At 46.4% G+C, this 12,927-nt stretch overlaps 1 protein-coding gene across 3 annotated transcripts in view; it reads right to left on the minus strand.

Moving 5' to 3' along the window:
• rassf5 (Ras association domain family member 5) overlaps positions 1-12,166 on the minus strand; it is a 32,355-nt gene extending 20,189 nt beyond the window's left edge. For 2 of the 3 annotated variants that reach the window (XM_030052212.1, XM_030052211.1), the window contains exon 1: positions 11,225-12,166. In XM_030052212.1, coding sequence (XP_029908072.1) covers positions 11,225-12,062 — 838 coding nt within the window. In that variant the 5' untranslated portion in view covers positions 12,063-12,166. Of the gene's footprint in view, positions 1-4,700; positions 5,063-11,224 lie in introns of those variants that run through there. The other variant, XM_030052213.1, reaches the window with a different exon arrangement.
• Between the last annotated feature and the right edge of the window lie 761 nt (positions 12,167-12,927).

The following is a 12,927-nucleotide window of genomic DNA, read 5'->3' on the forward strand; positions in this document are numbered from 1 at the left end:
AGTACGTTGTGCTCATTTCCTCCTCTGTACTGTGGAGGAGCAGCCGAGGCCAGTCTGCTATGACGCCATATGACACCGCAGCCCTTCTGCTGTTGAGACAACAGACACAGAAAAAAAAGGCTCCAGACATAATGGCTGGGAACACTGATGACTGTTTATGGCTCAACTTCACTGGCACTGTATGTGTATGTCTGTATGTCTGTGCGTGTGTTATAGGGTCGGGCAACATGAATAAAATAAACGATAACTCACGATAACTCTGACTGAATACCTCGATATAGATATTGTGACAATATTGTAGGCACGACAATTGGTGCTTTGATAAGATATTTACACAGCAGACATTTTGATCATTAGTAATGTGGATTTAATGACCAAACAGGTAGAGGCAAATAATAGAACAGCTAGAACAGTGTAATGTGTGTTCACTGTCAGTACTGATGCATTTTCAATTCAGTGTCTCTAATGAAAACTGTCAGTATTCCACTATGGGTGAGGGGTATTTTTTTTTAAATACTTGATGAGTATTTGTGGGGAGAAAAAATGATTGATGATGAAAAATGATCATTTTTGTATGAGTCAATACATTGTTTTTTTTTTTTTTAGGAAAATCCTACTTATTCTGCTGTTAAAAAATCACAACACATAAAGAAACCTGAATGTGGATACCCAATCCAGGGCCCATTAGGACCCATCGGGACCCATCGAGACCTGCCAGGTCGGGTTGGGTCGGGCTTGGACAAAAATTTAGAAATTATGTTTGGGTTCAGGTTGGGTTTGGTCACGTTGGCGTTATTTTAGTGAAACTCTAGTGTAAAATAACCTACTGTCTGTTCTGGGCAACTTCCTGTCTAGTACTGGAGTTTATGTGACGACACTGAAGGCGACACATAGGCTATTTCAGGCTGTAAATGTAACCTAGCAATGGAGGAGCTTGGGTTGGGTTTGGAGACAAAAAAAAAAAAAAAAGAATACCTGCCAGGTTCAGATCAGGCACACTTATCTTACTCTCATCTGGGATTGGGTTCAGAGAAAAATATATGGCCCAATCTGTACTCTAATCAAAATGGCACCCAAGTATCATGATAGTATCAAATCAGGAAGTAAGTGTGTTATCCAAGCTCTGTATTCCACTGAGATCAGGAAGTTGACCTTTTGCCAAGAACCCTAAAAACCCAGCAGAGGGGAATCTCCACTGTTCTCCTCATCCAAGTCTAAACAAAAAACAAATTCCCCATTAGAGATTCTGAGAAACAGTGTACTTTCCACTGTGCAGCAGTGTAGGGACTGTCCTGTGGTCCCTATAACATGGAGTCTGAGGGGGTTTCTAGGAATAATGAGAGCTGTAAAGCCTCGATCCGTCAGCCTGTCTCCTCCCGTCGATACCACTCCAAAAAAAAAAAAAAAAAAAAAAAAAAACATTTTGCTGACTCTGTGCTCTCTTGCTCTCACTTTCGTTCTTCTCCCTCCCTGTTCTCTCTGATTGCGCCTGTGTCAGCACGCCGCTCTGCAGCACTGTGGCACAGCAGCTTGCTGAGGCTGGCCTGTGTAACCTTGAGAGTCCCTCTGGGTCACTGGATCACTGCTGCAGTTGGTCTGCCTGCTCATCAGCACTACGCATATTCCTGGTACCACTTACCAAAAAGTCACACCTGATACTTGGCCTGCGCGCACACACACACACACACACAGAGTCAGTGTAAGGGAATGCCTGAATCAATCGAGAAAGCACACACACTTACACACACATACACACGTCCTTGTACTTCTATCACAGTGAAGACCTTCCATCGATAACATTTATTCTCAAAGCAGGACTGTAACTAACGATTATTTTCACTGTTGATAAATATATAGATTGTTTTTGGATTAATCAATTAATCATTTGGTCTATAAAGTGTCAAAAATAATGACAAATGCTCATGGGAGGTTGGCGGAGCCCAGAGTGATGTCATTGGATGGCTTCGTTAGTCTGACCAACATTCAATAAACAAACAAATATTCAAACAAACAAACAAATAAAATACATATACTGATACGACCGGAGAAAAGGGAGCATATTATACCATGACATTCCTAAAGGTATAATCTGAGGGCTAATCTGGGGATTTCTATTTAATACATGTGACCAAGCCAAAATGACCTCATTATATAAAAATGCCCTAATTGCAAAGGTAAAACTCAAACTCATTCTCAGAAGCACAACACACACACACACACACACACACACACAAACAAACTGTACTCTTTTCTTTCATCTCAACTGCCATCATTAGAGATGTTACACTGTTCTAGTTTCTTTTGTTCTTTTTCCCTTTGTCACACTCACACAAGGTACAAACACATGCACGCACACACACAGACCCACACAGACCCACACCCACCCACACACACACACACACACACACACACACACACACACACAGACTCAGCGCAGGAGTTTCCAGGATAAGTGTTTTGTGGGCTGACCTACCGCACATAACCAAATTAAGCATCTGTCTTAACCTGAATAAACTCTTCTGTCCCCCTTCACACACTGACACGTGTGTGTGTGTCCTGGAAAAATAATTTATTGCTATATTTAGCACTGACATGTGATGTTCTGTTAACTCCACGTCTACATCCCCTCTTCATTTGCTCCATCTGTTTTATCTAAATATGTTCCACTGAATCAGTCAAATGCACGTAGTGCCCTGCTTTTATTCAGGGCCCTGTTCTGTCTGATGAGCAGCCAGGGTTATGTAATGATTAGTAAATGTGACTGAATGCTTAAAGGGATATCTCTTGCTTGCTTCAAGAGCATTTCTGCGTCTGATCATTTTATTGTCACTGACAGGTGAAAACCTTTGGTGATTTTCATGTTTTAACTTCAAATGAAGGATTTAACGCTCCTTTGTAGGCTGGGAGAATTCTACAGACCTTGGGGTGATGAAACCTCATTCATGCATTCATTCATTCATTTTCCAAGCCCCTTATTCATAAGGGTCCCAGAGGATGCTGGAGCCTATCCCAGTGCTTACTGGGCTGAGGGCAGGGGAACACCCTGGACAGTTCGCTGGTCCATCACAGGGCACATACACATTCACACCTAGAGGCAATTTAGTATCTGCACTTCACCTGACTTGCATGTCTTTGGACTGTGGGAGGAAACTGGAACATGCAAACCTTTTCACAACCTATTAAATACCCTCAAAAGTACAAGGTCGTTAAGAATGTAAGTCAGTCCATTTTTGCGACTGGCTTTCCGCTGTCTCCCCTTATGCTTTCAGTGCCAAAGGCTGATAAATCCTAATTTTTTGACCACCCCCTTACTAGTAGCAGGTCCTGTCACTGTCAACGAAATAAGTAGGATGGTACATAACCTGGACACATACTGCCTCTGTTACCTAACATGCATAATCCACCTCTAACACTCTTATATCATTACATTATATACTATATTTTACTAGTTTTCAGCATCTGACAAGAATGCCAGCCAGTCAGCCTTGTCCCAGATAATGACAAGCTCTGCGGCTATGATAGAGGATGTGGTTAAAGAAGAGCCGAGGAATCTGGGGTTGGCCTGGTTAGTATTCAAAGGCTTAACTGGGTTGCCTACATGGAACATCATCTAAAAATATATATTATCTGACTCCAGTGGCCGGATGCTGTTTACGAAACCGTTGATGAGTTTGCAGCATGACGTCATCCAGGTGGAGGAGTGAGTCCACCCTGAGTCATGTTTGGTCAGGGTCTTATCAGGCCCACACAGCTATGTGAGGGCATACATACACACACACAGATACACAGATGCAAATCTCCGAAGAGCTTCAGTTCCTTCTTTATTCACCATCCCATATGTTGCCATGAATGAATCAATAATTCTGCAGCAGCCACCTATAATACATTCTGCCTCCTTTCTGCCCTAGCCGCACTTTGCGCTGATGTTACATTCTGTATTCATCACCTCACAAAACTACATTAGCCTGTCCTCTCTTTGGTGAAAAGATGGGAAAAATCGATGCTTTACTGCCATGGAGCCTCCAGCAGTTCGCTTTCATCTCAGATTCCTGGTACAAATATGAAAGTCAATATAATAATCCAGTCACATAGGATATTCTCTACAGGTTAAGAAAAAAAAACGGTAGGTTTTATTTATTCTGTAGCCAAAACAAACTGCAGCTCCAACTGCTTTCATCTGACCTGTTTACTGGAGCATTCTGCTGTATACACCAATCTGCAGCGTCTGTCCACACTATTCTTATATACACACACACACGTGTGCACACGCACAAAAGCGAGGGCGATAGATCAGCCGATGGATGGAGTGAGGGGGAAACGGGAGGGGGAGATGTAGACAAAGAGTAACAGGGCTTGAGGGCATTGCAGTTCACAGATAGACAGATGCACACAATACCCAAATATTTTGGCCCACAGCCGGCCTTTCAGGCAACAGCATCCACTCATCATCTCTCCTTTTTTCCTCCTAAACACTGATTTGTCTTTTCATCACCACCATGACTGACCTACAGTATCTGTCAGTTCTCACGCAGCATGTAATTTCTTGCTTCTATCTCTTTAGATCTGTCATTTCATATTTGTCATCACTCTGTTTTCTTTAGTCCTTTGGCATTCTAGAGTCTCTCCCCTCCTTTCTCCTCTCCTCTCCTCTCCTCTCCTCTCCTCTCCTCTCCTCTCCTCTCCTCTCCTCTCCTCCATACCTGAGGTGGTGAGCAGGGATCCATTGGAGGACGTTCGTCTGAGGATCCGGAGGCTGTCACTCCAGGAGCGAGACTTGGGCAGCCTCTTTAGCAGTCGCCCCAGCCGACGGGACACCTGTCCAAAACAGGCACTACCCACTGCCCCATCCTCCCCTTCTGAATCGCCCGCGACCTCCTCCAGACGCAGAGACACCTGGCTGAAAAATGATCGGCTCACCCCAACGCTTTCAACCGCCCCGGCCACTGCTGCCACTGATGCCTCCGTTCTTGTCTCCCCCTTTGCTGCCCCACGCCCCGGGATCAGGGGTGCTATCTGTGCCATGGATGGAGCATGGTGGCACCATCCGGCAGGCACCGTCCTGTGTGCGTAACCCTCGCTGGCCCTCCTCTCCTGGCCCCGGCTGCCCCTGTCCCGCTGAGGACTGCCCCAGCGCCAGCCCCCCCAGTGCCCCCCTCCGCCATCCCAGCGCAGCCACTCTGCCACCGGTGCCACGCTCCGAATAAACAGCCCCCTCTCCGCTCGCTCTGCCACCCCTCCACCTGTACTCCTAGCACGCTCCCTAATACTCTCACCCCTCTCTACTTGCCTCTGTCTTTCCTTTTCTGGTCCGCACCTTGCCCCGTCTCTCTCTCTCACCTTATTCTTTGGACATGAGCCCCGACTCTCTCTCTCTAACTGCCGGCACGCTACCTGTTCCTCTCTCGTTCTGCTGCTCTGCTGTTGTCAATGTTCCCTCATCCTCCCTCTCACTCTCTCTCTCTCCCTCTCTCTCTCTCTCTCTCTTTCTCTCTCTCTGTCTCTCTCTCCCTGTGTCTCTCTCTCCCTCTCTCTGTCTCTACTGCAGCACCCACACACTCTGCAGCAACAAACAGCCAGCTTAAAGAGACAGAGACCCCAGAATAGAGACACACTCCTGGCTTTTGTGCTCTCTCCCCTGTCTCCTCTCTCCAACGACAGGAGCGTTCCCTCTTTTTCCTTTCCCTCAAGGCTTGTCTCTACCCACTTCAGCCAGTATCCGAGGACATGGTGCAATCTCCATACAATAAAGTAGAAAACGTCACACATCACTGCAGTGCTGGCTGCTGATGCTGTCTCAACTTCCTCTGGCTCTCTCCTCTCCCCCCATCTCTTTCCTTGGTGTGAAATCCATTGCCTGGTGAGGGGAAGTGAGTCAGCCATCCTATCTAACTCCACGACGGTGAGAAATCTTATTTGTGACGTGTTGGATATTGACTGTTTGTGCGCATATTTGTCCGTGCGTGTATATGTATCTCTCTGTCTCCTTGTATACAGTATGTGGGTCTTGGTGATGCAGTTCAGTTGGTTATTAATATGCACTGTGGAAGAAAGAGGACTGCTGGGAGTTCTCCTGCCCTACTTCACAAATTGAAGAATTTGGAGATGTGCCTCATCAATTTCACACTCACATATGGATGAATGCACTTACACGCATGCACAAACACACACACCAACACATGACATAATCCTGTGCAACACCATGTGAAGGGTCATGCCATTATAACATCGCACCTCTTTATTCACTGCAGTATATGTCGTGCTTGTGTTTGGTTGGCTGGTTATCACATCATGTGAGGGTTTGCTTTTGAAGCCAAAATCGCCCTCAACCAAAGTGGGTGTTTAAGAGTCTTTGTCCTGTCCTCTCTGCTCAAACAACCTCTTCCTCTGCAGTCCTGGTATCACTATCCACCAAGGGCGACCTAAATATAGCCAAGCTGAAAATCCCCACTGTTCTGCCATACATTCAGGCAGAGCAGCGACACATAATGAGGAAAACACTGCACACAGGTCTTACTCAAATATACCCACTATTTGCATGAGCTATCTTGTTACATACAGTAGTTCCTACTACATACGTCATTAGAAAATATAATGTTACAACTGCATGAGACAAGGCATGTTTACCGAGCTAACATTTTTGTCCAAATTTTGGAATAGCTTTGCTAAACGGCTGTTTCCTTCAGCTGTTTGTACAAACAATGTCGAAAAGAGTTGATCTGATGACCCTGCATTCAGCGGGCCTCCTCAACATTCATTACCACTTCACATGCAGATACTTTCAGATTGTTTTTGACATGAGACATATGAGCTCTGAAGGAATGTTTTGGCTGAAGTCTAGTTAAAACTATATCCATCACAGGCCTGGCAGCACAGCAGCAGTGGTATGCTGGAACAAGAACGGTTATGAGCCATTTAATGCAACCCTCCTCCCCTGCTTTCTCCTTCCTAACTGAATGGAGCTTTGACAGAAACACTGTGAAAGTGCTGAGGAGGTTGCTAAGACAAGACCTGCACTGTGTAGACCAGCAGCTGAGGTAGAATAAGGGATGGAGGGGGGTATAGCGGGTGTATATGAAGGACATTGGGTTCAACGCCAAAAAAAAACATCTCTAGAGAGACATCAGGAATGCCATAGGGCATAAGGAGTATACTGGGAGGGTAACTGTGCGTGTGTCTACGCGTCTGTATGTGGGGCCTTGCTAACGGTCATATGTCAGTGCGAGTATCCTTCCCTGTCTCTATGACGGACACAGTGGCCAGCAGGCAACCCCACATCTGCTGTTCCCCTCCCCATGAGCACAAACAGGAGAGAGCTCCTTTGTAAACCATGCTGTAACAACAGGGATCTCTGCGCCACTTGAAATTATTCAAGCACATTCTGTACATTGTGACTCGTCCCAGGTCAATACTGGAATCTCTCCCAGCTAACATAGTTCAAATAAACAGTTCATGAATGTGTTTTCTCGTTGTGAAATCTGCTCTGATTTCGAGGCCGTTCACCTTGCCTTTCAGGGCCTGAGCTCAGCTACTGGAGACAAACAGGCTAACGCTTAATTCATGCAAACATGGCCACTTTGAACATCAAAAGTGCGCAAAAATATTGAAAAGCACAAACACAACTATCCTGTGGAGAATAATAACATGAAGAGGGGTTAAAAATTACAAGTGAGCTTAAACAAGCAAGTGAAACTCTCTACTTGCTCAGTCATTTTTGCTCTTGATTAGAACATCAACCTAAGTCCTAAAATATTCATAATAAATGTATATCTGAGTTAGGGCTGGGTGATATGGGCAAAGTCATATATGTTGTCTTTGACTGAATATCTTGATATCAATAGTGTGACAATACTACAGTGAGGGATAGTGGTACTTTCATAAGGTATTTACACACAATATATTTTTGATAAACAGTCATTGCTAATTTTGAAATGATGACCAAGCAGGTAGAGGCTATAATAGAGGCTATAATCTGTTCTATAATAGAAAAGGTAGACCAGGCAAATCAATTCAGAAAATTGCTTCCCCGTGCTGTAATGCAGCCTTTAGAGCTATATCATGATATTACAATATCCAAAACCCCAGAGGATATCTAGCCTCGCATCATAATATTGAGATAATATTGATCAATCACCCAGCCCTATTCTGAGGGGCATGTGCCTTCTCTTTCCGTTTTAAATGGCTTGACAGTAATGGAGGGCATGGCTTTATACTTGCTAGCACACACACACACACAGGTCTGTATCCTACAAGTGTGTCGGCGCCATGGATCTACTACGAGTGGCTGCCTGAAAGCTTTAATTAAATATTAATCTGATGTCTGACTCCGTCTGCCAGTCTGTAATCCCAACCATTCCATCCTGGAGACATAATCCCATGCAGGAGACACCCAGAGCCAGGATTAAGGAAACTGCCACTCCCGTGTTCCCTCCCTCCCTCCTTCCTGCCCTGACCAAAGGCACAACACCAGACGGGGGGAGGAAGTGGGCAGCCAAAATGTGAGAGAAACAGGCGGCTGAAGCAAATCAAAAAGAGAAAAAACAGTGATGGGAACAAACAAGGGAACGGGAGAGGAGAAGAGAGGAAGAGAGGGACGACAAGAAGGGGCAAAGCCAGAGAAAGAGCTGTTCCCCTAAATGAGTCAGATTAATGTCAGCATGATGGACATAAGGAGCTCGTAAATGTCTAGCCTATCACACTTATGTCGGTCATATGTCTTATTATGTTACGCCCCATTTGGCTCTAGTGGCACATATGGCCCAGTTGTGTGTGTATGGCTGCCATTTATGTGTGTCTACTCAAAAAGAGATCAAGAACAACAACGAAAAAAAAAAAAAAAAAACAAGCAGAAGAAAGAAAACAACAAGACTTCACAGCAACAGCGCAGCAGCCTGTCGGACTGGGAGCCCTGTCTGGAGCGACAGATTCCAGTGTAGGGCAAGGCCACATCACAACACACCCTGCAACCACTCCACTGTCCCAGGGGCACAAGCCACATAGCTTTTTCTATAGGCATTCTATCCAACAATGCCAACACAGGCGGAGGGATGGTGATAAATTAGAGACAGACAGAGGGAGGGAGGGATACAACAAGAGAAAGACAGAATGGTGGTTGTTTATGGTTGCAAAGCCTCCGTCTCTCACTCCCTGTCATTTTCTGGGTGTAGTTGAAAGAAGGTTAAGGAGAAAGAGCGTGTGTCGATGTGTGCGTGTGCGTGTGTGTGCCGTTTCTATTTTGGCAGTTTTTTGGTTGTGCTTCTCCCCACAGAGAAAAACACCCTGAAACTCCTTAGCGCTATATTCTTTAGGATGCTTCAGTGACCCCCACAGAGTGTGCACCTCCCTCACCTCGGATGTTTTCCAGGAAAAGGAAGTGGCATGGACAGAGTAAATACTGAAGGGCCAAGTGCTGACGGGATAAAACACAATAGGAACTAATGTCTTGATCCACAGAGAAACTATTAAAAAGTGACCTACATGGAGTTCTTTAGAGGTTAGGAAGAAACTCGTGTATGTGTGTGAACAGCGCTCCAGTGATTTCTCCTCTCGCTCCACTGAGCTCCTGCTGATAGCACACTAAATCAGACAGCTCTGCAGAGCTGGACCAACTCTCTCTCTTTTCCCCGATCCCTCATTCGCACTGGCTCGCTTTCCGCCCTCCATGTCTCTTGTTGTAGCCTTCTCTCCGTCTCTCCTCATTCCTATCATCCTCCCTCCACCTCTCCTTGGCCCTCTTTTGTCATGCCTTTTTCCAACCACTTGTCATCCTTTCCTTTTCTCGTTCCATTTCCCCTCGGCCCTGTTCCTGGATTTCAGTCTGTCCGCACTTTATCTGTCCCTTTCTTTCTTCACTTTCTACCCTCCCCTCCCTCGCTTTACCTCACTCTGCTCTGCAGCCGCAGCCTCCCTGTGACAGAGTGCTGCTGACACACTGCCAGCTCAGCAGCTGAATGCACTCACACACACATGCGCACACACACACACACACACACACACATTTACACAGAGGTGCATGAACACACATAAAGAAAAACAGGGATACACACGCACTCAAACTCTCTTTAGGCTGAGCTAAGCAAAAGAAGAGAGCGTGTGTGTGCGCATGTGTATCCAAGCCAGGAACACGTCTACGGTGCCAGGTGAAACTGGCTTGGTTCACCGTCTCTGTGTCCCAGAGCAGTGCAGGTGCAAGTTACATCATGACAATATGAGCAGATTTCCCCATCACTATGAACTGGATACAGTATGTGTCAGGTATGTAAACCCAGACATGCAGGCAGAATGACTATATCAAGTATTTCATATGTATTTCACCACACCTTATGCATTATGATCAGGGAGAAAATCATAAGTGCCTCCTCTTAGGCCTTTATTGACTCATTTCAATATTAGGCCTAACACATACCTAGCTCTCCCTAAGCAATTCAAGCCACCAAAAGCCTTCCTCTCGGATACAGACTAGCTATTAACTGTGAGCTTTGAAGATGTTTGCACTGTGTTTCGTTCCTCTATTCCACAAATACGCCACCATGAATTCATCTAACTTTTCTTCCTGTCTATCTCTCTGTTTCACTGGCTTGAGCCGAGGCTGCAAATCACAGAGTGACAGTAAGACTCTGGGAGGCGATGCTGGGCGGACGAGATAATGGGGTTTCCATTGGAGGCTTTTGGCTGCATCTCTGAAGCTGAATGCTTGGCAATGTCACGCTCCACTCTCCTTCCCTCTCTTACATACTGCCGTGCGCACACACACACACACACACACACACACACACACACACACACACACACACACACTCACACCCACACAGGCACATACACACTGCTGTGTATACATGCAAACACACACGCACACATACACTCATGCACAAGCACCACTATGGAGAGTTCAGCGCCCTGCTATTTCTTAAAGCTTGTGCCCTTTATATCCCAGCAGTGAACCAGAAACATGATTGAGGCCATGATGCCAAAACACACAGTCCACAACAAGGTAAGCCATTCAGAACCCATTTCATGAAGACACTACATTAAACACATCACTCAAATCCTATTTGTGTAGGGACTCAAGGGCCTGTTTTGGCTGAAGCCTCCACTATGGACAGTCATAGTCATGATAAATGTTGGTCTGCCCTCACCAGGGATCCAGTGATGGTGATTACACTAATTACTCATTTCCCTGGGGGGAAAAACGCAAAGCACTGTCCTTTAATGACAGCCAAACACTTACTTTGACACTGGAGTGCCTGTGTCGTGATCTGGCGGTTACACACATCACACCACTCCTGCTTGATGGGTTTGGAGTCGAACCGGTGTCCTTCGCCCCTCTCGGTCCTCACACGGGGGTCCTCCTCCTGCGGGAATATGGACCAGGCCTCTCTCCGGGGAGGTTCGGCACGGGCCAGCCTCACGACTCCGGTCCTGCCCTGTGTTAGCCGCTCGAGCGGCAGACCCCCGGTCTGTCCTTCTGGTGACCCAGCGGGAGCGCATTGCTGACCGTTGTCGCTGTCCTGGGACGCGCGTCTCCCGTGTGGCGCGTCTCGGTGCGGGTGCGCTCCTTTATGTCCACAGGCAGCCGATGCGCTTGTCATGACATTGATGCCTGCCCTCTTGAGAGAAGTCCCCCTCCGACCACCTGCGTTACGGTTGGAGTCACAGTTGATGTTCTTGTTGCAGTCATTGTGGATGTGCCCAGTTTGACTTTCCAAAGTCCCGGCTGCGCTGCGCCTGTCGCAGTCCGCGCTGCCCTCCTCTCTGTCCCGCTCCGGGCTACGTGGCGCAGGGGCAGCCAGGGCACCGCATCCCTCATCGGGCATCCCTCCTCCACTCCCGTCTCCGGCTCGTCCCGCAGACGAGGAGTGAGTTTCCCCCGGTGCAGTTTCAGTCGTTACCGAGCCGCACTCCCGGCCGGCCCCGGAGCTTCTCCTGAACATCATCTTCTCCAAGGAGGATTTCCTCGGCATGGTGATTTTCTTCCTCCCGCTGGCCAGTTTAAAGAACAAGAGCGGCGGTTCCGAGTCCAGCCGATGCGGACCCGGGTGCTGCCCCACCACACTCACAGACGCCATTGTTCTGTACGCTTACAACGCGTGTGTATTTAGCAGGTCGTACTGTGTGTATTAGTGTGTGTTTGTACTCCGTACTCCGTGCTGTGAATGTAAACTCAACTCACGCCCGGGCTAAGCGTGTAGTAGTGACGCAAGGTATCAATGTGACAGCGTTTAAATGCCGTGGGCGCGCTTCCTTAAAGTGGCAGGAGCGCGCACTAATCACTGGGTCACAGTCTGGATTTGACAACATAATCTCCTTTCAGTTTAATATTTACCCGTATTAACTTACTATAATACTAAATAGCACGATTTATTTTCTGATTGTGACAGAAACATAAATTGCTTTAGCATTATTGCTATAGCCATGTATTTCCCTTGCTTGCAGTGGCTTACTAATTTTAGTCCTGGTAATATTCAAACCACATGCACTAAAAGTGGACAACGGCAAATGCGTGGCATAAACCAGAACCCATAATTACAAAAGATCAAGAACCTGTGGACAGTTCATAGACTGGTCAGAGACTTAGGACGCAGTCTACATATAATAAGTAGGCTAATTTTCTGAAACTGGATTGCCTTTCTTAATTCACAAAAGCTGAGAGGAAAACATAATACAGGCAATACCTGTGTTTTCAACAACTGGTTGCTGTGACTTTTTTAAGTGGATGGAAAGTTTTTGCTCAGACTGCCCTCAGAAGCTCGACCTTTTACAAAAGTGGGTGAGACAGCTATGTGTGGTACTGCAATCTCACCACAATAATTTTTGCAGGTTTTTAATACGCCTCAGTGTATTTTTTTTTTTTTTTTTTTACATATACTGACAGATATGACGCTGCCAAGGCTGCACAGACCATGACTGAAAATCTTGTAAAAATGAACCAAT

This window comes from Myripristis murdjan, chromosome 5 (assembly GCF_902150065.1).
Source record: "Myripristis murdjan chromosome 5, fMyrMur1.1, whole genome shotgun sequence".
NCBI classification, from domain to species: Eukaryota; Metazoa; Chordata; class Actinopteri; order Holocentriformes; family Holocentridae; genus Myripristis; species Myripristis murdjan.